At 42.4% G+C, this 27,921-nt stretch overlaps 1 protein-coding gene across 1 annotated transcript in view; it reads right to left on the bottom strand.

Moving 5' to 3' along the window:
• LOC120064946 (membrane metallo-endopeptidase-like 1) overlaps nucleotides 1-18,219 on the bottom strand; it is a 34,645-nt gene extending 16,426 nt beyond the window's left edge. The window contains exons 1-17 of the mRNA XM_039015552.1: nucleotides 17,834-18,219; nucleotides 17,287-17,331; nucleotides 16,890-16,949; nucleotides 16,566-16,727; nucleotides 15,894-15,974; nucleotides 15,614-15,709; nucleotides 13,525-13,643; nucleotides 13,345-13,410; nucleotides 13,124-13,258; nucleotides 12,778-12,867; nucleotides 7,131-7,267; nucleotides 6,805-6,898; nucleotides 6,567-6,695; nucleotides 6,300-6,398; nucleotides 6,112-6,195; nucleotides 5,900-6,003; nucleotides 5,621-5,679 (exon numbers count right to left, since the gene is read on the bottom strand). Of these exons, the coding sequence (XP_038871480.1) occupies nucleotides 5,621-5,679; nucleotides 5,900-6,003; nucleotides 6,112-6,195; nucleotides 6,300-6,398; nucleotides 6,567-6,695; nucleotides 6,805-6,898; nucleotides 7,131-7,267; nucleotides 12,778-12,867; nucleotides 13,124-13,258; nucleotides 13,345-13,410; nucleotides 13,525-13,643; nucleotides 15,614-15,709; nucleotides 15,894-15,974; nucleotides 16,566-16,727; nucleotides 16,890-16,949; nucleotides 17,287-17,331; nucleotides 17,834-17,990 (1,717 nt within the window). The 5' untranslated portion in view covers nucleotides 17,991-18,219. The remainder of the gene's footprint in view (nucleotides 1-5,620; nucleotides 5,680-5,899; nucleotides 6,004-6,111; nucleotides 6,196-6,299; nucleotides 6,399-6,566; nucleotides 6,696-6,804; nucleotides 6,899-7,130; nucleotides 7,268-12,777; nucleotides 12,868-13,123; nucleotides 13,259-13,344; nucleotides 13,411-13,524; nucleotides 13,644-15,613; nucleotides 15,710-15,893; nucleotides 15,975-16,565; nucleotides 16,728-16,889; nucleotides 16,950-17,286; nucleotides 17,332-17,833) is intronic.
• Between the last annotated feature and the right edge of the window lie 9,702 nt (nucleotides 18,220-27,921).

The following is a 27,921-nucleotide window of genomic DNA, read 5'->3' as shown; positions in this document are numbered from 1 at the left end:
GAAAAACGATTATATTTATCATAGTGATTCAGGTGTTACATTAAAACAGAATAATATACCCCACCAACTTTGACAACTATACAGAAAACTCTCAAATAGCTAAAATAAGTAAATGTAATCAATGATGGCAGCGTCATTAAATAGTACACTCAAAACACCAGTCTCAACGTCAACAGTGAAGAGGCGACTCCGGGATGCTGGCCTTCTTGGCAGAGTTCCTCTGTCCAGTGTCTGTGTTATTTTGCCCATCTTAATCTTTTCTTTTTATTGGCTAGTCTGAGATATGGCTTTTTTCTTTGCAACTCTGCCTAGAAGGCCAGCATCCCGGAGTCGCCTCTTCACTGTTGACGTTGAGACTAGTGTTCTGGTACTATTTAATAAAGCTGCCAGTTGAGGACTTGTGAGGCGTCTGTTTCTCAAACTAGACACTAATGTACTTGTCCTCTTCCTCAGTTGTGTACTGGGGCCTCCCACTCCTCTTTCTATATAATGCTATATTCCATTTAATGCTGCATTCGTAACTATATGGGAGGTGGGAATTTACCAGTTGTGAAGTCGTAAATACCAGTTGGATGCGCTCACATGCTTTGAACTTGTTGAGTAAAGGTGATCGGCTAATGGCCAACAAGCTGCGTAAACCATAAACTAAAAGTACACCTATCATGCTTGTAAACAAATTATAGTGTTCAAAAAACATATTAATGGGTTGCTTTTAATGTTTTGTTGTTGCATTTAACTGCCGAAAATGCTGTTATAAAATGTAATTTCCTTAGGTGACGTCAAAGTTCAGCATGGGGGAGTAGTGGGAGCTCAAGATGATAGACGAGTTTCCCACTAGTGATTACCAGTTGGAGGGTCGTTCAAGTGGATTTTTCCCAGGTAAATTCCTAAATTCCCACTTGGTTACGAACGCAGCATTATGCTGCGCTCAAATGCTAGTCGGACCTAGGAAACTCTGAAATCTCCAAATTGCTAACTGGTTGTAGTTAATCACGTGCTGTGTTCAACGAATTAGCAAGTCGGACATTTCAGAGTTTCCTAGCTCCGACTAGCATGTGAGCGTGACTATACTGTACTTTGAAATGTAGGTGGGGGAAATGTGCTGTGGAGGCTCATTTAGTATATTTGGGAGTATGGTCTAAAATATGTAAATTTTTTGCAGACACTCTTATCCAGATCGACTTACAATGCATTCGGAAAGTATTCAGACCCCTTCCCTTTTTCCATTTTGTTATGTTACAGCCTTATTCTAAAATGGATTAAATAAAACATTTTCCTCATCAATCTACACACAATAACCCATAATGACAAAGCGAAAACAGGGTTTTAGCAATTTTTGCTAATAAAAAAACAGAAATACCTTATTTACATAAGTATTCAGACCCTTTGTTATGAGACTCGAAATTGCGCTCAGGTGCATCCTATTTCCATTGATCATCCTTGAGATGTTTCTACAACTTGATTGGAGTCCACCTGTGGTAAATTCAATTGATTGGACATGATTTAGAAAGGAACACACCAGTCTATATAAGGTACCACAGTTGACAGTCAGAGCAAAAACCAAGCCATGAGGTCGAAGGAATTGTCCATAGAGTTCCGAGACAGGATTGTGTGGAGGCACAGGGCACAGATCTGGGGAAGGGTACCAAAGAATGTTTGCAGCATTGAAGGTCCCCAAGAACACAGTGGCCTCCATCATTCTTAAATGAAAGACGTTTGGAACCACCAAGACTCTTCCTCAAGCTGGCCGCCCGGCCAAACTGAGCAATCAGGGGAGAAGGGCCTTGGTCAGGGAGGTGACCAAGAACCCGATGGCCACTCTGACAGAGCTCCAGAGTTTCTCTGTGGAGGTGGGAGGAACATTCCAGAAGGACAACCATCTCTGCAACAATCCACCAATCAGGCCTTTATGGTAGAGTGGCCAGACGGAAGCCACTCCTCAGTAAAAGGCACATGACAGCCCACTTGGAGTTTGCCAAAAGGCACCTAAAGGACTCTCAGACCATGAGAAACAAGATTATTTTTGGCCTGAATGCCAAGCCTCACTTCTGGCGCCATCCCTTCGGTGAAACATGGTGGTGGCAGCGTCATGCTGTGGGGATGTTTTTCAGCGGCAGGGACTGGGAGAATAGTCAGGATCGAGGGAAAGATGAACGGGGCAAAGTACAGGGAGATCCTTGATGAAAACCTGTTCCAGAGCTCTCAGGACCCCAGACTGGGGGCAAAGGTTCACCTTCCAACAGGACAACGACACTAACCACACAGCCAAGACACCACAGGAGTGACTTTGGGTCTCTGAATGTCCTTGAGTGGCCCAGCCAGAGGCCGGACTTGAACCCGGTCGAACATATCTGGAGAGACCTGAAAATGGCTGTGCGGCGCTCCCCATCCAACCTGACAGAGCTTGAGAGGATCTGCAGAGAATGGGAGAAACTCCCCAAATACAGGTGTGCCAAGCTTGTAGCGTCATATCCAAGAAGACTCAAGGCTGTAATCGCTAACAAAGGTGCTTCAACAAAATACTGAGTAAAGGGCCTGAATACTTATGTAAATTAAATATTTTTGTTTTGAATTTGTAATAAATGTGCTAACATTTCTAAAAACCTGTTTTTGCGTGGTCATTATGGGGTATTGTGTGTAGATTGATGAGGGGAAAAAACTATTTAATACATTTTAGAATAAGACTGTAATGTAACAATGTGAAAGTCAAAGGGTCTGAATGCACTCTAAGTGCCTTGCTAAAGGGCACATCAACAGATTTTTCACCGGGTCAGCAACCTTTCAGTTACTGGCCAACGGCCTTAACCACTAGGCTGCCAACTGTTAGTTGGAATGTTTACATTTTAGTAATTTAGGAGATGCTCTTATTCAGAGCGACTTACAGTAGTGAGTGCATACTTATTTTTTGCGGACTGGTCCACCTTGGAAATCGAATCCACAGCGCCATGCTCTACCAACTGGAATGTTGTAGTTTAATTGGTCTTATTGGTGTGTTGATCAAGGTTGAGCACCTTTTTGTAAGAGCTAGACAATTAAGAGCTGCACTGTAAAGAAGTTACTGTGTATTTTCCAGTAGCTTAATAGCAGCTGATTCACAGGAAGTTAATGTTTAATTTTCAATAACTTGCTGTCAGCTATTTGCAAGTAGGTTATTGTGAAATTCACAGTAACTTAGTATAGTTAATACATCACTCAGTGACATGATGGTCTGGTAGGGAAGTGAGTATGACAATGACATGGTGTCTTGAATACAACCGAACACATTAACTGGGATGGCATTCCCACTCATGGGAGACCAAAAATAGTTAGCTGAAAGCCAAACCTCCAAACCACCTGCAATCTTCTGATTGGCTGCCTCTGCTACAGTATGCTGCCAATCAGCAAGTGATGTGCATGTTGTCAACAGAAAAGTCACCTTTTTACCACTTGAGGAACATTACCAAGGTGCGGCCGTTTCTCTCTCAGGCTGATACAGAGAAACTCCTCTATGCTTTTATTACAAGGCTTGACAACTGTCTACTGTCTGGTCGGCCCATTGGTCAACTGCAACACATACAGAATGTTGCAGCACGGTACTGACCAAGACCAGACGGAGTGCACACTTACCCCGGTTTTACGGTCTCTGCTCTGGCTGTCTGAGCGATTTAGAATACATTTTAAGATGATTCTATTGGTGTTTAAATCAATCCACGATTGTGCACCCCAATACATGTCAGACATGCTTTTATGTTATGTACCCAGGAGGTCCTTCAGGTCCTCTGGCACTGACCTTTTAACTATCCTAAAGCCTGCAGAGGCAGCTTTAAGTTATTATCCCCCCAGCCTCTGGAATAGCCTGCCAGAGAACCTGAGGGGGCCGAAATTGTGGACATATTTAAAACTTTTTCAGCTTTGCTTTTCCTTATGGTGTTTTTTAGTCGTTCAGTTTTCAATGTTATTCTTTAGTTTTTTTATCCTCTTATTTATGTTGTGTAGTAAATATTTCAGTTTTTATTTTCATTGTTTTTATTCGTTTTTTCCTGTGAACCACATTGCGTTGCATTCCATGTCTGAAATGTGCTGTATAAATAAAGCTGGATTTGATTTGATGATTTGATGGCACAGTAGGTTACTGGCAAGGAGTGGCAGCAAGTGTCCTGTAGATTACTTGCAATGTTTTGCCAGTAAGTTCTTCTGAATTTTAAAATAACTTATTAACTAGTAGTTTCCAGGTAAGAAATGACAAATTCACAGCAACAAGTTGCCATTAACTTACTGGAAAATACACAATAACCTCTTTATAGTGCATCTCATTACTGACATAATCTCTTCCTAAATTTGCAGAACAGACTGTGTGCTAAATAGACGGCTTCAAAAAGTATAGATAAACTCTATTGGAAGATAGTGTGATCTACAGATTATCATGAGGTACACTACCTCAGGCGAGCAATACCTTGAGACTACCTTAATATTAGACATATGTGACATATTGACAAATAGACACACCCCCACCCCTCGTCTTACCGGATGTAGCTGTTCTGTCCTGCCGATGCACAGGAAACCTAGTCAACTGTATATTATCCGGGTCATCATTCAGCCACGACTCGGTGAAACATAAGATATTACAGTTCTTAATGTCCCGTTGGTAGGATGGTCTCAAACTGAGCTCATCCAGTTTATTCTCCAGTGATTGCACATTGGCCAGTAGAATGGATGGTAGAGGCGGGTTACACACTCCCTGACGAATTCTCACAAGGCACCCTGGTCTGCGCCCACTGTATCTCCTTATTTTCGTCATGCGAATGACGAGGATCTGCCCCTTGTCCGGGAGCGTCAGACTCATTAAAGAAAGAATATTTGTCCAGTTCAAGGTGAGTACTCGCTGTTCTGATATCCAGAAGCTCTTTTCGGTCATAAGAGACGGTACTATCAACATTATGTACAAAATAAGTTACAAACAATGCAAAAAAACACACAAAATAGCACAATTGGTTAAGAGCTCTTTCAAGTTGGCTTCTGATCATTGCTAAGACAGCCATTTTCAGGTCTTGCCATAGATTTTCAAGCAGGTTTAAGTAAAAATTGCAACTCGGTCACTTAGGAACATTCACGGTCTTCTTGGTAAGTAACTCCAGTGTAGATTTGGCCTTGTTTTTTAGGTTATTGTTCTGCTGAAAGGTGAATTCATCTCCCAGTCTCTGGTGGAAAGCAGACTGAAGCAGGTTTTCTTATAGGATTTTGCCTGTGCATAGCTCCATTCCGTTTCTTTTTTATCCTGATAAAATACCCAGTCCTTAATGATTACAAACATACCCATAACATGATGCAGCCACCACTATGCTTGAAAATATGGAGAGTGGTACTCAGTAATGTGTTCTATTGGATTTGCCCCAAACATAACAAAAAGTGATTTGCTTTGCCATGTTTTGCAGTATTGCTTTAGTGCCTTGTTGCAAACAGGATGCATGTTTTTTTTTAAATTCTCTACATGCTTCTGAATTCATCAAATAATTATGGTGTCTGCAGAACTTGTTTATTTTTCTAGTAAGGGATTTTTCTTGAAGTCATGATTGGCTGACGATAGCTAACTTTGGATGGGTGACAAAAGTTGCAGCCATTGTGTTGGCTGTTGTCATCTTACCTATCTGGTTTCTATTTGGCGCATAGAAAGCATTGACAACAGCAGCGCCAATGATCCACCTAGTAAAAAAAAAACAATTAGAATAAAGATCCCATCATTTGAGAGGGAATGTGCGCCCCGTGTTCACGTCCCACTGGGCACACACTGGTTGAATCAACGTTGTTTCTACATAATTTCAATGGAATGGCGTTGAACCAACGTGGAATAGACGTTGAATTGACGTCTGTGCCCAGTGGGGGGTGCGTCTACACTATGTGAGGCTAAATGGATGTATCTTACATGTCCGGGTCGACTGGCTCTCTCAGCTTCTTCAACGTCTTGTGTGCTTCAGCCTGCAGGTTCTCAAGGACGTTCTCAAAGTAGTTCTCCTCACTGAAGTTCAGCTGCAGACAGAGACCAGATCATCAGAAACAATATAGACAACAAATTCCACATCCATTTCTCCTTGAAAATGAAGATGTATCACAGTACTTTGGCCAGGTCACACATACATGGGCATACTCCAGGTCAAGCTTCAGATTGCTCTCTTCCAGAATGTGGTCAGGATAGCCAATATGCTCCTTAATGGCCATGGCCTGAGAACATAGAGCAGTAGAACAGTCAGCTGGTAAGTTCTTTGTTTTACACATTCAAAATGCTGATGTACATGGTATGTTTGTTTGCACCACTTTGTTTGTACCTTCTCTCTTGCCTTCTCCTTAGACTGGTCATCCATCCAGTTCAGCTCCTCAAGTGTCTCCACGTACGCTTCCTGGATCTTACTGATGAGGTCACTGACCTGTTCACACAAAGAGTTAACAATGTACACACCCGTAACAACTCACATGGACACAAATGGGCACTCATGTTAAAAGTGCAGCCTAATCTGCTTTAGTGACAGTGATATAATAAGCCGGAGAGGGATTGTCCCTGTTTTGCCTGCATCTCGTCAACAAGAGTGACTCACCATGCGTTTACTCTCACCAGCAAAGGTCTCTCGCACATACAGAGCACCCACTGCGTTCTCCATGCTGCCCTGGACGTAACGTACACAGTCTCTCCACCGTGCCTCTTCCACGGTGGTCCCGTACAATGCCTGACACACACACAGACCGTCTAATTTGCCACACGTTTACACATGAATTCGCTTTTCAATGTGCTTGTTTCGAAGTGTGCTCCTAAGTGTGCTCATATATCTGTCTAACCTTTCTATAGGGTGCCCTGGCATCTTTGAAGCGGCGACTCAGGCTGCTGACTCTCTCCATGACGAGCTGCCAGGTAAGGTAGTTCTGCATGGTTCTGGAGGAGAAAAACATGGACATATTTCACCAATAATGTTCCTCAATCGCTCAAGCAATGTATCTACATGACACACACAACCCAAGATGGTGTGACCACAATCCACCCTACTGCATGACTCGCATGATAATTCACAGTAGATACTATACTGATAGAAGCACATTTGAACCATGGGCTTATCGTGATCCTACCATTGTTCTACATGAACAGCTGCCATTGGGCAGAGTCTGACCTGACAGTGTGTTTGGAGAGCACGTCGTTCATCTTCTTCAGGTAGGGAGAGCTGTAGACCACCACCTCCTCCTCTCGATGTAGGTCCACAGCCACGCTGGACAACACTCCACGCACAAACCGTGTCCAGTTAAAACCCTGTCAGAAATATATATTTGTTGCTATTATTACCAGGCTGAGCCTTCTTCTGCAAGCTACAAGTACATACAGTGCATTCGGGAAGTATTCAGACCCCTTGACTTGTTAGTTACGCTACAACCTTATTCTAATTGAATTGTTTTTTTCCCTCATCAATCTTCACACAATACCCTATAATGACAAAGCAAAAATATACATTTTTTAAATTGTGCAGATGTATAAAAAACCTGAAATCACATTTACATACAGTTGAAGTTGGAAGTTTACATACACCTTAGCCAAATACATTTAAACTCAGTTTTTCACAATTCCTGACATTTAATCCTCGTAAAAATTCCCTGTCTTAGGTCAGTTAGGATCACCACTTTATTTTAAGAATGTGAAATGTCAGAATAATAGTAGAGAATTATTTATTGAAGCTTTTATTTCTTTTATCACATTCCCAGTGGGTTAGAAGTACACAGTCGTGGCCAACATTTTTGAGAATGACACAAATATTAATTTTCACAAAGTTTGCTGCTTCAGTGTCTTTAGATATTTTTGTCAGGTGTTACTATGGAATACTGAAGTATAATTACAAGCATTTCATAAGTGTCAAAGGCTTTTATTGACAATTACATGAAGTTGATGCAAAGAGTCAATATGTGCAGTGTTGACCCTTCTTTTTCAAGACCTCTGCAATCCGCCCTGGCATGCTATCAATTAACTTCTGGGCCACATACTGACTGATGGCAGCCCATTATTGCATAATCAATGCTTGGAGTTTGTCAGAATTTGTGGGTTTTGTTTGTCCACCCGCCTCTTGAAGATTGACCACAAGTTCTCAATGGCATTAAGGTCTGGGGAGTTTCCTGGCCATGGACCCAAAATATTGATGTTTTGTTCCCTGAGCCACTTAGTTATCACTTTTTCCTTATGGCAAGGTGCTCCATCATGCTGGAAAATGCATTGTTCGTCACCAAACTGTTCCTGGATGGTTGGGAGAAGTTGCTCTCGGAGGATGTGTTGGTACCATTCTTTATTCATGGCTGTGTTCTTAGGCAAAATTGTGAGTGAGCCCACTCCCTTGGCTGAGAGCAACCCCACACATGAATGGTCTCAGGATGCTTTACTGTTGGCATGACACAGGACTGATGGTAGCGCTCACCTTGTCTTCTCCGGACAAGCTTTTTTCTGGGTGCTCCAAACAATCGGAAAGGGGATTCATCAGAGAAAATGGCTTTACCCCAGTCCTCAGCAGTCCAATCCCTGTACCTTTTGCAGAATATCAGTCTGTCCCTGATGTTTTTCCTGGAGAGAAGTGGCTTCTTTGCAGCCCTTCTTGACACCAGGCCATCCTCCAAAAGTCTTCGCCTCACTGTGCGTGCAGATGCACTCACACCTGCCTGCTGCCATTCCTGAGCAAGCTCTGTACTGGTGGTGCCCCGATCCCGCAGCTGAATCAACTTTAGGAGATGGTCCTGGCGCTTGCTGGACTTTCTTGGGCGCCCTGAAGCCTTCTTCACAACAATTGAACCGCTCTCCTTGAAGTTCTTGATCATCCGATAAATGGTTGATTTAGGTGCAGTCTTACTGGCAGCAATATCCTTGCCTGTGAAGGCAAAGCAATGATTTTTGTGCAAAGCAATGATGACGGCACGTGTTTCCTTGCAAGTAACCATGGTTGACGGAGGAAGAACAATGATTCCAAGCACCACCCTCCTTTTGAAGCTTCCAGTCTGTTATTGGAAATCAATCAGCATGACAGAGTGATCTCCAGCCTTGTCCTCGTCAACACCTGTGTTAACGAGAGAATCACTGACATGATGTCAGCTGGTCCTTTTGTGGCAGGGCTGAAATGCAGTGGAAATGTTTTTGGGGGATTCAGTTCATTTGCATGGCAAAGAGGGACTTTGCAATTAATTGCAATTCATCTGATCACTCTTCGTAACATTCTGGAGTATATGCAAATTGCCATCATACAAACTGAGGCAGCAGACTTTGTGAAAATTTATATTTGTGTCATTCTCAAAACTTTTGGCCACAACTGTACATACACTCAATTAGTATTTGGTAGCATTGCCTTTAAATTGTTTAACTTGCGTCAAATTGTTTCGGGTAGCCTTCCACAAGCTTCCCACAATAAGTTGGGTGAATTTTGGCCCATTCCTCCTGACAGAGCTGGTGTAACTGAGTCAGATTTGTAGGCCTCCTTGCTCACACACACTTTTTCAGGTCTGTCCACAAATTTTCTATAGGATTAAGGTCAGGGCTTTGTGATGGCCACTCCAATACCTTGACTTTGTTGTCCTTAAGCCATTTGCCACAACTTTGGAAGTATGCTTTGGGTCATTGTCCATTTGGAAGACCCATTTGCGACCAAGCTTTAACTTCCTGACTGATGTCTTGAGATGTTGCATCAATATATCCACATAATTTTCTGTCCTCATTTTGTATTTATTTAACTAGGCATGCCAGTTAAGAACAAATTCTTATTTTCAATGATGGCATAGGAACAGTGGGTTAACTTCCTTGTTCAGGGGCAGAACGACAGATTTGTAACGTGACGGCTCTGGGATTCGATCTTGCAAACTTTTGGTCCAACGCTCTAACCACTAGGCTACCTGCCGCCCCGGCACACAATTAGCCCAGCATCTTCCAGGTTAGGGGAGGGTTAGGCCGGGGTAGGCCGTCACTGTAAAATAATAAAAAGGGGGAGGCTTGCAAGCCTCAGTGATGCCATCTATTTTGTGAAGTGCACCAGTCCCTCCTGCAGCAAAGCAGGAGCACCACAACATGATGCTGCCACCCCCGTGCTTCACGGTTGGGATGGTGTTCTTCGGCTTGCAAGCCTCCCCCTTTGTCCTCCAAACATAACGATGGTCATTATGGCCAAACAGTTCTATTTTTGTTTCATCAGACCAGAGTACATTTCTCCAAAAAGTACGATCTTTGTCCCCATGTGCAGTTGCAAACCGTAGTCTGTTTTTTTTATGGCGGTTTTGGAGCAGTGGCTTCTTCCTTGCTGAGTGGCCTTCCAGGATTTGTCGATATAGGACTCGTTTACTGTGGATATAGATACTTTTGTACCTGTTTCCTCCAGCATCTTCACAAGGTCCTTTGCTGTTGTTCTGGGGTTCATTTGCACTTTTCGCACAAGTACATTCATCTCTAGGAGACAGAACGCGTCTCCTTCCTGGGCGGTATGATGGCTGCGTGGTCCCATGGTGTTTATACTTGCGTACTATTGTTTGTACAGATGAACGTGGTACCTTCAGGCGTTTGGTAATTGCTCCCAAAGATCAATCAGACTTGTGGAGGTCTACAACTTTTTCTGAGGTCTTGGCTGATTTTTTTTGATTTTCCCATGATGTCAAGCAGAGGCACTGAGTTTGAAGGTAGGCCTTGAAATACATCCACAGGTACACCTCCAATTGACTCAAATTACGTCAATTAGCCTATCAGAAGCTTCTAAAGCCATGACATAATTTTCTGGAATTTTCCAACTGTTTAAAGGCACAGTCAACTTAGTGTATGTAAACTTCTGACCCACTGGAATTGTGATACAGTGAAATAATCTGTCTGTAAACAATTGCTGGAAAAATTACTTGTGTCACGCACACAGTAGATGTCCTAACCGACTTGCCAAAACTATAGTTTGCTAACAAGAAATTTGTGGAGTGGTTGAAAAACGAGTTTTATTGACTCCTATGTATGTAAACTTCCAACTTCAACTGTAAGTATTCAGACCCTTTACTTTTTAAAATTTTATTTAGCATATATTTAACTATGCAAGTCAGTTAGGGAAAGAGAATGGGGGATACCTAGTCAGTTGTCCAACTGAATGTATTCAACTGAAATGTGTCTGCAGTTAAGAACAAATTCTTATTTAAAAGTGACGGCCTACCCCGGCAAAACCCTCCCCTAACATGGAAGACGCTGGGCCAATTGTGTGCCGCCCTATGGGACACCCGATCATGGCCTGTTGTGATACAGCCTGGGATTGAACCAGGGTCTGTAGTGATGCCTCTAGGACTGAGATGCAGTGCCTGAGAACGCTGCACCACTCAGGAGTATGCAGTACTTTGTTGAACCAGCTTTGGCAGCGATTACAGCCTTGAGTCTTCTTGGGTATGATGCTACAAGCTTGGCACACCTGTATTTGGGGAGTTTCTCCCATTCTTCTCTGAAGATCCTCTCAAGCTCTGTCAGGTTGGATAGGGAACGTCGCTGCACAGTTATTTTCAGGTCTCTCCAAAGATGTTTCTTCGGGTTCAAGACCGGGCTCTGGCTGGGCCACTCAAGGACATTCAGAGACTTGTCCCAAACCCACTCCTGTGGTGTCTTCGCTGTGTGCTTAGGGTCATTGTTCTGTTGGAAGGTGACCCTTCGCCCCCAGTCTGAGGTCCTGTGCGCTCTGGAGCAGGTTTTCATCAAGGATCTCTCTGTACTTAGCTCCGTTCATCTTTCCCTCAATCCTGACTAGTCTCCCAGTTCTCTGCCGCTGCAAAACATCCCAACAGCATGATGCTGTCACCACCATGCTACACCGTAGGGATGGTGCCAGGTTTCCTCCAGAAGTGAGGCTTGGCTTTCAGGCCACAGAGATCAATCTTGGTTTAATCAGACCAGATAATCTTGTTTCTCATGGACTGAGTCCTTTAGGTGCCTTCTGGCAAACTCCAAGCTAAGGGGTGGCTTCCTTATGGCCACTCTACCATAAAGGCCGGATTGGTGGAGTGCTACAAAGATGGTTGTCCTTCTAGAAGGTTCTCGCATCTCCACAGAGGAACTCTGGAGCTCTGTCAGAGTGATCATTGGGTTCTTGGTCACCTCCCTGACCAAGGCCCTTCTTCTCCGATTGCTCAGTTTGGCCGGACGGCCAGCTCTAGGAAGAGTCTTGGTGGTTCCAAACATCTTCCATTTAAGAAAGATGGAGGCCACTGTAATCTTGGGGACCTTCAATACTGCATAATTCTTTTGGTACCCTTCCCCAGATCTGTGCCTCGACACAATCCGATCACAGAGCTCTACGGACAATTCCTTTGACCTCATAGCTTGGTTTTTGCTCTGACATGCACTGTCAACTGTTGGACCTTTTAAACAGACACGTATGTGCCTTTCCAAATCATGTCCAATCAATTGAATTTACCACAGGCTGACTACAATCAAGTTGTAGAAACATCTCAAGGATGATCAATGGAAACAGGATGCACCTGAGCTCAATTTCGAGTCTCATAGCAAAGGGTCTGAATACTTATGTAAATAAGATATTTCTGTTTTTTATTTTGTATAAATTTGCTAACATTTCTAACATTTGTCATTATGGGGTATTGTGTGTAGATTGATGAGGGAAAACAATAATTTAATCAATTTTAGGACAAGGCTTTAACGTAACAAAATGTGGAAAAAGGGAAGGGGTCTAATTACTTTCAGAATGCACTGTACATATAGTACAGTGTACTATAAATAGACAAAGCCATCAGACTCAAGTCTCATCCACTTGAAATCACTGGAGTGGAAGCACTTACGTTGAGATTAAAGGACTCCTGCAGCTTACTAAGGGTCATCTTATTGTAGAGAATCGTGACATCCTGACGTTCCTCTGCAGGGGATGTGGCCTATGACACGACAGCACAGAAAGTATAGGTGTACAGTAATGTCTGATGTATTATAATTTGAGGTGACAAACAGTATTTATCAGTAATATTGATCTATTCATGATTTTCATCAAGTTTATAACATGCGGACAACATAAAGTACAGTGTCTCTATTAGATGTCTCTATTAGATGTTTCTTGCTGTAGACTAATTCATTGAAGTGTCTTTTTCATTTCTGTCACAGTTCTGGTTCCTATTGTGGCAGGTTTGCACTCACATTGGCAATATCTGTCTCTAGATCCAGCACCTGCACCATTTCCTCCACCACACAGTCATCTTCCTGGGTCAAGTTCCTGTCCTCGCGGGCAATCCTCGCCATGGAAACCATGAACTGCAAGTAGGCTTCTCGCACCTAAAGAGCCATTCGACACTTAACTGCAAAGTTGACCTGCAATGACATCAATATAACATTATAAAACACGCTGTTGATGAAAGTACCCTTTTGTAGTTTCCATCGTTGAAGTAATAATCTCTGGATGGCATTCCCAGTCCTGGCTGGTCAATCTGTAAAATATAAACAGACATGTCAGTTTTCTATCACCAAATCAGTATTGGTTAAGATTGACAAATAAAACACTGAACCTTTGCGAACAGTGTGTTTTCAGACACTGTCCTTACGTAGATAATGTGGCGCCGGGAGTCGCGGTCATCCGTCCACACATACATGTCCAGAATAACCTTTTTGTGGTAACGAGAGTTGAGGGTGGCTAGAGTATCCTCCAGGCTCCAAGCCTGTTCTGGGATAATAACATTAAACAATTATACACAAGGCCATTTAATATAACATTAATAATCTGGCTTGCAGAGAGTACACTGACTACCTCTCACACAGCCAAGTATGCAGTGCCTTCAGAAAGTATTCACATCCCTTGACTTATTCCACATTTTGTTGTGTTACAGCCTGAATTCAAAATGGATCAAATAAATAGAAATTCTCACCCATCTACACACAATACGCCATAATGACAAAGTGAAAACATGTTTTTAGAAATGTTTACACTTTTTTTTAAATTAAATATCTAATTTCCATAAGTATTCACACCCCTGAGTCAATACTTTGCAGAAGCACCTTTGACAGTGATAACAGCTGTGAGTCTTTCTAGGTAAGTCTCTAAGAGCTTTCCACACCTGGATTGTGCAACATTTGCTCATTATTCTTTTCAAAATCATTGCTAGACAACCATTTTCAAGTCTTGTCATAGATTTTCAAGTAGATTTAAGTCAAAACTGTAACTCGGCACTGAGGAACATTCACTGTCTTCTTGGTAAGTAACTCCAGTGTAGATTTGGCCTTGTGTTTTAGGTTATTGTCCTGCTGAAAGGTGAATTCCTCTCCCAGTATCTGGTGAAAAGCAGACTGAACCAGGTTTTTCTCTAGGATACTGCCTGTGCTTAACTCCATTCCGTTTATTTTTTATCATGAAAAACTCTCCAGTGCTTAACGATTTCAAGCACCCCCATAAAATGATGCAGACGCCACTATGCTTGAAAATATGGAGAATGGTTCTCAATTTTGTGTTGTATTGGACTTGCCCCAAACATAACACTTTGTATTCAGGACCAAAAGTTAATTGCATTGCCACATTGTTGTTGACTTGTTGCAAACAAGATGCATGTTTTGGAATATTTTAATTCTTTACCGGCTTCCTTTTCACTCTGTCAATTAGGTTAGTATTGTGGAATAACTTCAATGTTGTTGATCCATCCTACGTTTTTTCCTATCACAGCCATTAAACTATGTAACTGTTTTACACTCACCATTGGCCTCATGGTGAAATCCCTGAGCGGTTTCCTTCCTCTCCGGGCAACTGAGTTAGGAAGGACACCTGTATCTTTGTAGTGACTGGGTGCATTGATACACCATCCAAAGTGTAATTAATAATTTGACCATTCTCAAAGGGATATTCAATGTCTGCTTTTTAAAATTTTTACCCATCTACCAATAGGTGCCCTTCTTTGCAAGGCATTGGAAAACCTCCCTGGGCTTTGTGGTTGAATCTGTGTTTGAAATTCACTGCTCAACTGAGGGACCTTACAGATACTTGTATGTGTGGGTTACAGAGATGAGGTAGCCATTCAAAAATCAAGTTAAACACTATTGTTGCACACAGAGTAAGTCCACGCAACTTATTATGTGACCTGTTAAGCAAATTTTTACTCCTGAACTTATTTAGGCTTGTCATAACAAATTTAACAAATAACATATTTTATACATTTGTTCAATTCCATTTATGGGGTACTGTTTGTAGATCAGTGACACAAAGTCTACATTTAATCAATGTTAAATTCAGACTGTAACACAACAAAGTGTTCAGAAAGTCAAGGAGTGTGAATACTTTCTGAAGGCACAGCACTGTAGATGGCCACTGCCGCACAATTTACAGTCATATATCTGTTTGTGAAAATGCACCAGATGCACTTACGCGTGGTTAATTTTGTTTGAGCCACCGTCCTTGATTACATTTAATTATACTGGCGGCAGTCAGGAGGTTTGGCGCAGAGCACAGTGGTCTATTTTAAGAATCAGTCACAGTCCTGATTGAGGGCTGCTCTGCTGTTCTGCTGCCCACTCCCCCCCCCCCCCCCCCCCCCCCCCCCCCATCACAACACCTGAGAGCCGGGAGGAGGGGCAGGCTGGACGAGCATGTCACACGTCACTCACACTCATATCACTCATCATTTCAGCTGGTGTGTGTGTTATCAGTACCTGTAGCGCTGTTCCAGTCCTCTGAGGCAACAGGCCAATCTCCTATGCTGTCGATGAGACGCATGAGAGGCTTGGAGTCGAGCTGCTCTATCAGAGCTACAGCAGACAACACAGACAACACAGTAACACCTTTACGAACGCACTGTCCGTCAATCTTACATACTTACTGTTGATTAATATTACAGAGTATGCAGCTAATTCTGATGTGACCAAAGAGCTGTGTAACAGTGTTAACTGCTGTTGAGTTGGTATGAGTTTAGACATGAGAAATACTACTCACTCTCATTCATGCAGGAGCTGTAGAGAGTTTTGGCCTTCCTGAAGGCATCACGGTCCTGATCACTCTCAGTCTCAAAAACTCCTGTGAGAAGATAACCGACAGCATCGCAAAGACTGACCTAATTTTATTCATTGATTTTATCTAACACAGCAAGTTGATGATAACACAGTGTAATCCTGCATACAAGACAGTTGCTGACCATGGGTCACTTTTATCACATAACGGCTGACCCTGAGGTTACTATGGAAACATGTTGCTGACTGACCTTTAAAGGCCCATTGATTTTCCTGTGTATTATATATATATGTCCACACTATGAGGTTATGATCATGCCTTTTTGGTGTAAGAGCTGTTTGAAAAGACCACCTGAAATTTCAGCCTGTTTTGGTGGGATGGAGTTTTGGCCTTCCATGGTGACATCCCCATGCGGTAAATTTGTTAGTAGACCGATAAGAAAGAGAGTTTCAAACCTCTCTGCCAATAATAGCTCATTTTCAGTTTTCCCCTCCCCACCCAGACCACTCTTAGCAATATTCTTGCTTGAAATATCGCCTTTTGCTATTTTTGTTTCTTTTTGACCATTTTAATTGAAAACAATCACAGGAAGATACTTCAGTGTTACCTAGAAATGATTTGACATTGAGATTTTTTTTTTAAATGGCTGAACTGGACCTTTAAGCACAATCTCCAGCTTGTCTCTGAGGATGTCGAAGACGCTGTGGCGGGAGCTGGTCTCTGGGATGACATGGCGCTCCAGCCAGCCCCCACAGGCATACTGGTAGAAGTTCTGACACGCCTCCACCGTTGCATCCATGTTCTGCAGAAGACGAGCAGCTGTGGGTCCACAGTCAGATGAGGAGTCAAGAGAGGGGAATATGGGATTACATAGCAGTTAAGGGAAACTTGTGACGCAGTTGTCTGTGATGTTGATATAATATTGAGTGATGAGTTTGTTTTGGGAGGAAGAACTACCCCGTATGAATGCGGAATGCTCACCTGCAGTAACACACTCAGGAGTTGTGCAAACATTGCTGGGGCCAGAACGATACTGCTGCACTGAAAACATGACACAGTGAATGGATATAAGAGGAACTTTTAATAGAAAACAATTATCGTCATTCCTGGCAAAGAGTATGAATTTATTAACAGCAGCATCAAGGACCCTTTAGATTTCTCTGGCAAGTCATGGTTTGATACTGTCTGTCTGTCTGTCTGTCTGTCTGTCTGTCTGTCTGTCTGTCTGGTCTCTCTGAAATGGCTGTGTCAGTGATGACTATTCTCTCACTTTTGTCCGAGGGAATGAGAAGGGGAACATCCTCTGGCCAGTTTACATCGTAGCGTATCCTATAACATGGATATAATCACATATTTCAACTCAATTGTCAAGACTCACCCTCGGTGACTGAGCTCCTTGACACACCAGATCTATTAGATTGCTCTGCATTGGAGAGAAAATAAACATGGAAAATGCTTGCACTTACTGTTACAATAGGCTGGAATGCTTTGCCCACCTCAATAATGGACACTTTATTCTGATTAGAAAATTGGTCGCCTATTTATCCCTCAATATATTCTACAAAACACTCTGGAATAGTTGTCACAAGATGCTCATAAAGTTGTTCAAATACTGCTTGGCTTTGTGCTTTCCAACTAGACGAATCATAACATGAAAACCTGATAAATATCACAGGAAGATGTGAGTTTAATTAGTGGAGGTCAAATTCTATTTGTATTTCTAATGCCCAATGCCCATTGCCCAACTATAGTCAAACCATATGACCTCCACAATTTGACAAACCCGTTAAAATGTAAATTGCATTACTATTAGTGGAGAAAATCAGAGGGTCACAGACCAATTCAGGACATTACGCACTTTATAAATGGAATGACATTTAGCAATTGATTAGGGGAATAGTCCTCGGTCGTTGGGTTGAGCCTACCTCTCAAAGCCGAAGTGTAGAGGACTATCAGTCCAGCTAGGGCGCAGCTGACCAGCAACAACAGCACAGATAGCCCGATCTCCACAACAGTCCAACGGCGCTTCAATGGTTTGGTTGATTTTTCCATGATATCCATTTGGCTTTCGGATTTTCCCATTCTCACCTCTCCGGGCTCTCTGGAAAATTAGCGTGCAGAGTGACGGGGACGGGGTACAGGCAGAGAGCCTGCGTACCCGTTTGTGAGTGGGCTGTGTAAAGTGATGCAGTGCTATGCCAGTCGTTCAAGTGACCTAGACCGAGTGAGAGAAAACATAGTTGAACCTTCAACTTGTCTCTTCTTCGTATGAAAGTGTGTCTCTTTCTACGCAAAAGCTTATTTATAGGCTAATAGCCTAAAGAATCACACCCTTCCAATGGGCCTACTGCGCAACTGGAAATAAATTATTGTAGTGTCGGATGTGACCATGGTGTTCCCTTGACTGCTTCTGTGATATGACCCAGACACAGCTGACAACGATGCGCAGATCAAATTGTGAGCTCGGCTTTGCCACTTCGCTATTTTGAGAAAATTCTTCGTTTGGAACATAATATTTGCTCATTTGACTTTGGATACGTTTTTAGCCTTACAAGTGGTCATATTAGGCTTAATGTTAGATATAACGTGGGTTTCTTTACCCACTCATATCTTAAAGCATTTTGAATTAAATTATGCATTTGTGCTTTTAGTACAAAAAAATATGTGTAGGCCTAACTCAATAGGGGTAATGTGGCCCTTCATAATTCTACAGCTGGCTGTACACCTCCTGCACAATATTTCCTACTCATCATAATGTTTTATATGAACACAATATTGCAAATGAGCATTTCTGGGGAACAAATCCCAATGACTCATACCTTTCAGCATTACTTTGCATATTTTCACTCATCAACACCTGTTCCTCCTCCAATACCAGCCTGTTGCACACTTTCGCTAGCTGCTCTTCTATTAGGAGTGACAGGAGGCAGGGCTCTAAATCAGAGGTTCATGTCGCTGTGCCCCATTAGCTTCTCCTGATGAATACTCATGGGCACGTCTGGCACGGCTGTTGGAGGTTGGAGGAGCTGCAGGTCTTTACTGCCCATCTCGAATGTATTCGCAAAAGCTGTCTGTCTCAATGTCAGAGCTACGTATCTCTGTAGTCAACAAGACTAGGTTGCTGTGGTAGGCCTATATCCAAGCCAAAATCTGCTTTCACCCCTCAGATAGACTATAAAATGAATTCCTTATTTTGATAATTAGATATTGCATATTTGATATCTAATATTGATATGACTGCACTGTCATCTTCAGTTTTCTTACTAAGGGTTGTGGTAATTTATGTATTAAATTCTGTTGATATTTGCTGAACAAAAATATAAACGCAACATGCAACAATTTCATTGATTTTCCTGAGTTACAGTTCATATCAGGAAATCAGTCAATTTAAATAAATTCATTAGGCCCTAATTTATGGATATCACATGACTGGGAATACAGATATGCATCTGTTGGTCACAGATATCTTTAAAAAATGAGCCTCGCACTGAGCCTCAAGATCTCATCGCAGTATTTTTGAGCATTCAAATTGCCGTCGATAAAATGCAATTGTGTTTGTTGTCCGTAGCTTATGCCTGCCCATACCATAACCCTACCGCCACCATGCGGCACTCTGTTCACAACTTTGAGATCAGCAAATCGCTAGCCCACACAACGCCATACATGTTCTGCGGTTGTGAGGACGGTGAGGACGGCTGGACATACTGTCAAATTCTCGAAAACAACATGGGAGGCAGCTTATGGTAGAGAAATTAACATTAAATTCTCTGGCAACAGCTCTGGTGGGCATTCCAATTGCACACCCCCTCAAAACTTTAGACATCTGTGGCATTGTGTTGTGTGACAAAACTACACATTTTATAGTGGCCTTTTATTGTCCCCAGCACAAGATGCACCTGTGTACTTAAAGCATGCGCAGACCAACTATCAAGTGTCTTCACTGACATTTTCAACCTCTCCCTGACCGAGTCTGTAATACCTACGTGTTTCAAGCAGACCACCATAGTCCCTGTGCCCAAGGAAGCAAAGGTAACCTGCCTAAATGATTACCGCCCCATGGCACTCACGTCGGTACTTTGAATGGCTGGTCATGGCTCACATCAACAGCATCCTCCCGGATATCCTAGCCCCACTCCAATGGGGCTAGGATAACTCCAACACCATCATTAAGTTTGCTGACGACACAACAGTGGTAGGCCTGATCACCGACAACGATGAGACGGCCTGTGCCAGGACAACAACCTCTCCCCCAACGTGAGCAAGACAAAGGAGCTGATCGTGGACTACAGGAAAAGGTGGGCCGAACAGGCCCCCATTAACATCGACGGGCTGTAGTGGAGCGGGTCGAGAGTTTCAAGTTCCTTGGTGTCCACATCACCAACGAACTATCACGGTCCAAACATACCAAGACAGTTGTGAAGAGGGCACGACAAAACCTTTTCCCCCTCAGGAGACTGAAAAGATTTGGCATGGGTCCCCAGATCCTCAAAAAGGTTCTACAGCTGCACCATCGAGAGCATCCTGACCGGTTGCATCACCGCCTGGTATTGCAACTGCTCGGCATCTGACCGTAAGGCACTACAGAGGGTAGTGCGAACGGCCCAGTACATCACTGGGGCCAAGCTTCCTGCCATCCAGGACCTATATAATAGGCGGTGTCAGAGGAAAGCCCATAAAATTGTCTGAGACTGCAGTCACCCAAGTTATGGACTATTTTCTCTGTTACCGCACGGCAAGTGGTACCGGAGCGCCAAGTCTAGGACCAAACGGCTCCTCAACAGCTTCTATCCCCAAGCGATAAGACTGCTGAACAATTAATATAATCGCCACGGGACAATTTACATTGACCCCGCCCTCCCTTTTGTACACTGCTGCTACTCACTGTTTATTATCTATGCATAGTCACTTCACCCCCACCTACATGTACAAATTACCTCAACTAACCTGTAACCCCGCACACTGACTCGGTACCCGTGCCCCCTGTATGTAGCCTCGTTATTGTTATTATTATTGTGTTACTTTTTATTTTAGTCTACTTGGTAAATATTTTCTTAACTCTTCTTGAACTGCACTGTTGGTTAAGGGCTTGTAAGTAAGCATTTCACTGTAAGGTCTACACTTGTTGTATTCGGCGCGTGTGACAAATAAAGTTTAATTTGATTTGTAACGATCATGCTGTTTAATCAGCTTCTTGATATGCCACACCTGTCAGGTGGATGGGTTATCTTGGCAAAGGAGAAATGCTCACTAACGGGAATAGAAAGAAATCTGTACACAAAAGTGGAGAGAAATAAGCTTTTTGTGCATATGGAACATTTATGGGATCTTTTATTTCAGCTCATGAAACATGGGACCAACACTTTACATGTTGCGTTTATATTTTTGTTCAGTATAGGTTATACCCTCAAATGTCTTGGGGGAATAGATGAGATTTAGTAACCTTTAAAAGTGTATTTGTGAATTAGAGCAATGATGCAATGTTATGGTGTATAACTAGACATCAAAACGAAACCTTTGGGTGGAAAATGTCATGGATTTAGACTTTCTTTGCTCTAAGCACCTTTTCTCGTTAGTTGGGATTACATGTTTGGTGACTGGTACCACAGCCACGTCTCTAACCTTCTCAACTCGGTGCCAGGGATTAGTGCCTGCCTGTGTGTCAGGTCAACAGAATGAACTTACTCAATGTTTCTGAACTCTGAGCCTATGTTTTGTTTATACACTACATGACCAAAAACATGTGGACTCCTGCTCGTGGAACATCTCAATCCAAAATCATGGTCATTTATATGGAGTTGGTCCCCCCTTTGCTGCTATAACAACCTCCACTCTTCTGGAAAGGCTTTCCACTAGATGTTAGACATTGCTGCAGGGACTTGCTTCCATTCAGCCGCAAGAGCATTAGTGAGGTCGGGCACTGATGTTGGGCGATTAGGCCTGGCTCGCAGTCGGCGTTCCTCCTGAAAGAGGAAAGGGCCTTCACCAAACTGTTGCCACGAAGTTGGAAGCACAGAATCGTCTAGAATGTCATTGTATGCTGTAGTGTTAAGATTTCCCTTCAGTGGAACTAAAGGGCCTAGCCCGAACCATGAAAAACAGCCCCAGACCATTATTCCTCCTACACCAAACGTTACAGTTGGCACTATGCATTGGGGCAGGTAGCGTTCTCCTGTCATCCGCCAAACCAAGATTCGTCCGACAGACTGCAAGATGGTGAAGCGTGATTCAACACTCCAGAAAACGCATTTCAAGAGTCCAATGGCAGCGAGCTTTACACCACTCCAGCCAACGCTTGGCATTGCGCATGGTGATCTTAGGCTTGTGTGTCTTCTGTTCGACCATGGAAACCCATTTCATGAAGCTCCCGACAAACAGTTCTCGTGCTGACGTTCCTTCCAGAGGCAGTTTGGAACTCGGTAGTGAGTGTTGCAACCGAGGACAGACAATTTTTACGCGCTACGCGCTTCAGCACTGTGAGCTTGTGTGGCCTACCACTTCACGGCTGAGCTGTTGTTGCTCCTAGACTTTTCCACTTCACAATAACAGCACTTACAGTTGACCAGGGCAGCTCTAGCAGGGCAGAAATTTGATGAACTGACTTGTTGGAAAGGTGGCATCCTATGACAGTGCCACGTTGAAAGTCACTGAGCTCTTCAGTAAGGCCATTCTACTGTCAATGTTTGTCTATGGAGATTGCATGGCGGTGTGCTCGATTTTATACACCTGTCAGCAACGGGTGTGGCTGAAATAGCCAAATCAACTAATTTTAAGGGGTGTTCATATACCTTTGTATATAAAGTGTATCTGTATAGTGACAAAGATTCTTTTTTTGTTATTGTTGTCTAGTTTGTTAAGACATTTCAGTTGGCTTTGGGGGTATTTGTAGGATGCACACATGTAGTGTTCATACTCAAAACAATCCATAAAGTAGGCAGCATGCATGATACAGTATTCATGTAGAACAGATAGATAGAAAAGTGTTATCTGACTGGTAGCAAAATTAGTATACATTTTTACATGAAATAAAATGAACAGCAAAGATCATACAAATGAGTTTAAATCCTATGAAAACTTGAAACTATAGCAGCTATAAATGTATATCTGTTTATGTACCTGTCGTGGTTAAATGTGTGCAAAGGTATGTAGCAAGGGAGTGCCTGTGAGGCAGTGCCCCTTACCTGTATCTAGACGGTAGAACTCCCTGAGACGTCTCTCACAGCAAGGTGTTTTCCCAAACACCCCTACTGAGCTGTCACCCAGAGCTGGTGTGTGAAGAAATGACGCTGTGGCGCTGGATGCTTGAGAGATACTATCTGGTCCAGTTTGCAGCTCAGGGAGTGAGTGAGAGAGAGAAAGAGTGAGAGAGAGAGAAAAAGATGGAGAAAGAAAGAGAGAGGGAGCGAGGGAGGGAGAGGTAGAGAGAATCCCTTACAAAAACACATTATTAAAATAAAATAAATAATTTCCTTGCAGTATTTTGTTTTATTTTTGTGTTTATGTTTTGCTTTCAATATCAGATTTTTTTTTTGCAATACTAAGAATTTTGTTCTCGACTTCAGAAGCTTTGCTTGATATTAATGGCACAAAATTAACTCACTCACTAGAGGATTGCACCATATAATAACACTATTACTCTATTGAAAGTGTTTAAAGTTTCCGTAAAAAGCTGAGGGATGGGGCTGGAGGAATGCAACCACTCTCAAATCCATAGACTGCGCTATGGATGCAAGGGCTGACCATCGATGATATCAAACTAACCGTTTTAACAAGGTTTTTAGGCTAAACAGTGGTTGTTTAAATGTACTTTGCTTACAAACATTGGGGTAAAAGAAGCTTATATTTGGGGTTCTGATGGGCGACGACAAGTTGAACTAAACTCATGAGGCATTTATGTTATATTCTTCAAGAATCAATGGGTACGTATCATTAATTTAAGTCCAAAAATGTATGTAAAAACTAAGGATTGCCCCTTTAACAGGCAGTGACCTTCATACAGCAGAACTACACGGAATACACCAAACATTAGGAACACCTTCCTGATATGTGAGTTGCCCTCAGAACAGCCTCAATTAATCAGGGCATGGACTGTACAAAGTGATGACAGCGTTCCATTGGGATGCTGGCCCATGTTGACTCCAATGCTTCCCAAAGTTGTGTCAAGTTGGCTGGATGTCCTTTGGGTGGTGGACCATTCTTGATACACACAGGAAACTATTGAGCATGAAAAACCTAGCAGCATTGCAGTTCTTGACACAAGTTGGTGCACCTGGCACCTACTACCATACCCCATTCAAAGGCACATGAATCTTTTGTCTTGCCCATTCACAATCCATGTCTCAAATTATCTCAAGGCTTAAAAATCCTTCTTTAACCTGTCTCCTCCCCTTCATCTACACAGATTGAAGTGGATTTAACAAGTGACATCAATAAGGGATCGTAGCTTTCAGCTGGATTCACCTGGTCAGTCTATGCCATGGAAAGAGCAGGTGTTCTTAATGTTTTGTTCACTCAGTGTATGTCGCCATTTGAGCGTAATCCATTAAAACCTTCTATAGTTAAAGCCAGGGGAAAGAGGTTTCTACTAAGCTAACATATGGAATTATTTTAAGAATAACAGATTCATAGATGGAAAAATACATAGTAAAAAAATTCAACGAAATGAAGTTTGTTTTGAAGTCTGTCCGATATCTGAGAGATATAAGAAAGATCAGGAAACTATTTATACATATTTTTTACACATATTTAACCCCTTTGTTTAGGCACTGAACTACTTCCATATGTACTTCCCTTGTTTTGTAGGTTAAACTGTTTGGACGCTACAGATGTTTTCGTGAGAAGACCGATTTTCAGGGTTGTCTTATGGTCTGACAAACACCGCTGTAGCTTGGACACCTTCCACCGCAGATGCAGAAGGCCGCCATTGGTGGATGCTGTGGATTGAGACGCAACCCATGCAAAAAATATATGTCGGGGAAATGGACTCAAGAGGATTTAACCTGCCCCCCCCCCTTTCAGGAAATGTCCCGCAAAATCGTTCCATTGTCCCACATTTGGGCTTTTTAGATGTGGTCATCCTAATTCCACCGGTGGAAACAGTGCTACTGCAACATATTAACAACATCTTTTCACATGTGAGGAGAATAACATTATTTCAACACCACGTGAATCTGCAATTCAGTTTTTTTACGTGTGAAACTGAAAATTTGATTTTCACATGTGATTGTTTTTCACATGTGAACTTGCAATTCCACATGTAAAAGTGAGATTTTCATTTTTATTTTACATGTGAAACGACAAATGTGGATTATAATTAATGGACATATTTTATAGGGGCTAAAAAAATATTCAATAGGGAAAACAAATCTGAATTTTTTAAATGGAAATGACAAGGTATAGAAGCTTTTTTAAACCTTGAATACAATCTCGAATACAAGTTTGCGTTTCTTGCTGTGCAGGATAATTCCTGCAACAATAGGATGATCAAATTAAGATACGGCATCTGTATTCTCCACAAATGTAAAAAGGTGGTGTTATAATGTGAACTCTAAATTGATACATGTGAAAATATGGTTTCAGGTGTGAAATTTAAGCTCAACATGTGAAACAGCTATTTCACATGTGAAAAAGTGATTTTCATATGTAAATCTGCAACTTTACGTATTTATTTTGTACGTGACGTAAGAGAGAGTTGAAGGGAGAGGAGGGGTAGAGGTAGAGATGGTAGAAGGCTGTCAGTGAGATAGTGACAGTGATAATAAGAAATCATGAGGAGAAGAAGACTGGAGGGAGAGAGAGTGGCGAGAGAGAGGCAGAGGAGGGTAGAGGAGGATCACAGTAGGCATCAGTTTCATAAATGTTTCATTTTCTTACAGAAGTTTCTATTGAAGGATCCCGCCCAGCTGCTGAGTGAATCAGTGAAAAGGACAAAGGGACTCTGAGAGAGGGGAAGCTGGCTGGGAGAGCAACTGGAGAAAAGCATGGGCTTACAGGAATCTGTGGAGGGAGTGTATGGAATGTAATATTGACTCTTTAGTGTCCCTGGCCGTATGAGCAGTTTAAAACAATGCTCTCCAGCCCAAGGAAGGGCACTGCTGCTTGGGGGAAGTTAGTTAGCTGCTGCCTGGTCCCGCTGTATGCTGAGACATGACCCTGCCCTGGTGTCAGATTGAAATGGCATGGCGCCCAGGCTTATTATCAGGATGATTAAACCACAATAATGAACTGATATTAGATAGAGAGTGGGAACATACTTTTCTCTGTCCAGCTAGCTGTCCATGACGGTTTGGTGTTGCTGATAAAACAAGTTCTGAATACAGATCATGTTGAGAACAGTATATACATTTAGCAGTGGACAATCTTTATCATGCAAACTAGAACACGTACTGGAGGTTCATTACCAGATGAAAGGCCAAAATAGATTTTTCATACATACTTTGGCAATCAAGGAAATACAGACTGCATATGGTTGGGGGAATATGCAACACGTTCTTATGCTTAATTCTATGTAAAAATATGTTTATTTTTCTGCATTTCTTAAGCATACCTCTTGAGCTGTCTGTATCCTTGTGACTGATGGTAATTTTTCAAGAAACTAAATATGCTTCTCTGCATCTCTGCTGAAATCTGGGTCAAAGAGTGAAAGGAATGTTTGTCGTGTTCAGTACATTTAGTAATTGCTTGCTTTTCTAAAGGCTACCAACCTTGCCAGCATGCCAGCTAAGATAGTTAGACAAGCTAGCTACTCTAACTTGATTGATATCCTGAAATGGCTTATTGGTCGCTAGTTATGAGGTTGGGAGATTGGGAACCTATCTGGGCTAGCTAAAGCCAACTTTATAAAATTGCTAGGTGGCTAGTAGTGTTACAAAGAAACAACAACAAAATAGGACAGGACAAATCTGAGGGCACGTGCCCCTCTTCTCCCTATGGGCATGACACCTCTGATGCAACAGACAGGCCAGAGGAACTAAATATATGGGATCTCACTAATATTTCCATTCCATTCCATTAGAAATGGGTCCTTGTGCCAAATATTCCATTGTTAGGCCCCGAGCCTGGGAAATCAAGACTTGCAAATGAGCTCATAACTCTGGAATCATTTAGTTGGAGGGAATGTGTTCCTATAACTCAGAAATCATTCAACATAACCATTGACAGCTACATAAATAAATAAACTCAAACTCTCGGATGGATGATAATATGCTCTGTGTGCATTCGAGAATGTATTGGAAGATGTTGGTTTCTTTTCGCTGAGATTTTGTTAACGCTCTTGGTTTCAGGTTAAGGGGGAAAGAATGGGCCAGGAGTTGCAGGAGTTGTGCCCCGTGTAAGCATCCCCATTTCCTGACTTCATAAGTACATACAGTAACTCAGTTAAACAATACAGTGTACATTTGTGTCACTGCTAATGTAATAGGGAGGACCATTGACAGCTGGTGATGGACAGTAGTTCCAGGTATAATGTCTGGCTGTTTGGCACTCCCACAACACATTTGAATAGTTCATTGAATCGCAGTGTTCATGGAGTTGTGGCCTTTGTTTTTCAGTAGCCAACTTGCAGCTTCTTGATATGTACTATATCATATATTGGTAGTTGTTTTAGGGTTTACCAGACATGGCTTGTCATGCTTATTATTCCTTATATGGCTGATTGTCTGATGTTCTCTGTCCACCTGTATATGGAGCAGAGACTGCCCCCAGCGCTTGGCAAAAGCTTGTCTAATTGTGTTCAAGTGCAGGAGCTCAAATTCAATCATTATAGATTTATTTGCTCTGTAAAGTGTATAAGGCAGTGTATGTTTGTGCTCGCTCAGGCCATAAGTTAATACTTCCCTGTCTCAATGATTAGAAGCTTTGAAAAACTAGCTTTGAAAGCTTTTTAATTAGGCTATTAGGAATGAACTCAACTCGTGCTTTTGCATGAGTTTGCTAAAAGCCTGCTGCACCAGAATTCTCAATTCTCAAATGTAGACAGTTCTCTGTGGGGAAAAAGGAAAGATAGGGTCACCTGGGT

This window comes from Salvelinus namaycush, chromosome 20, assembly GCF_016432855.1.
Source record: "Salvelinus namaycush isolate Seneca chromosome 20, SaNama_1.0, whole genome shotgun sequence".
Lineage (NCBI taxonomy): Eukaryota > Metazoa > Chordata > Actinopteri > Salmoniformes > Salmonidae > Salvelinus > Salvelinus namaycush.
Note: the sequence above shows the minus strand (reverse complement) of the source record. Positions and strands in the feature narration are given on the sequence as shown.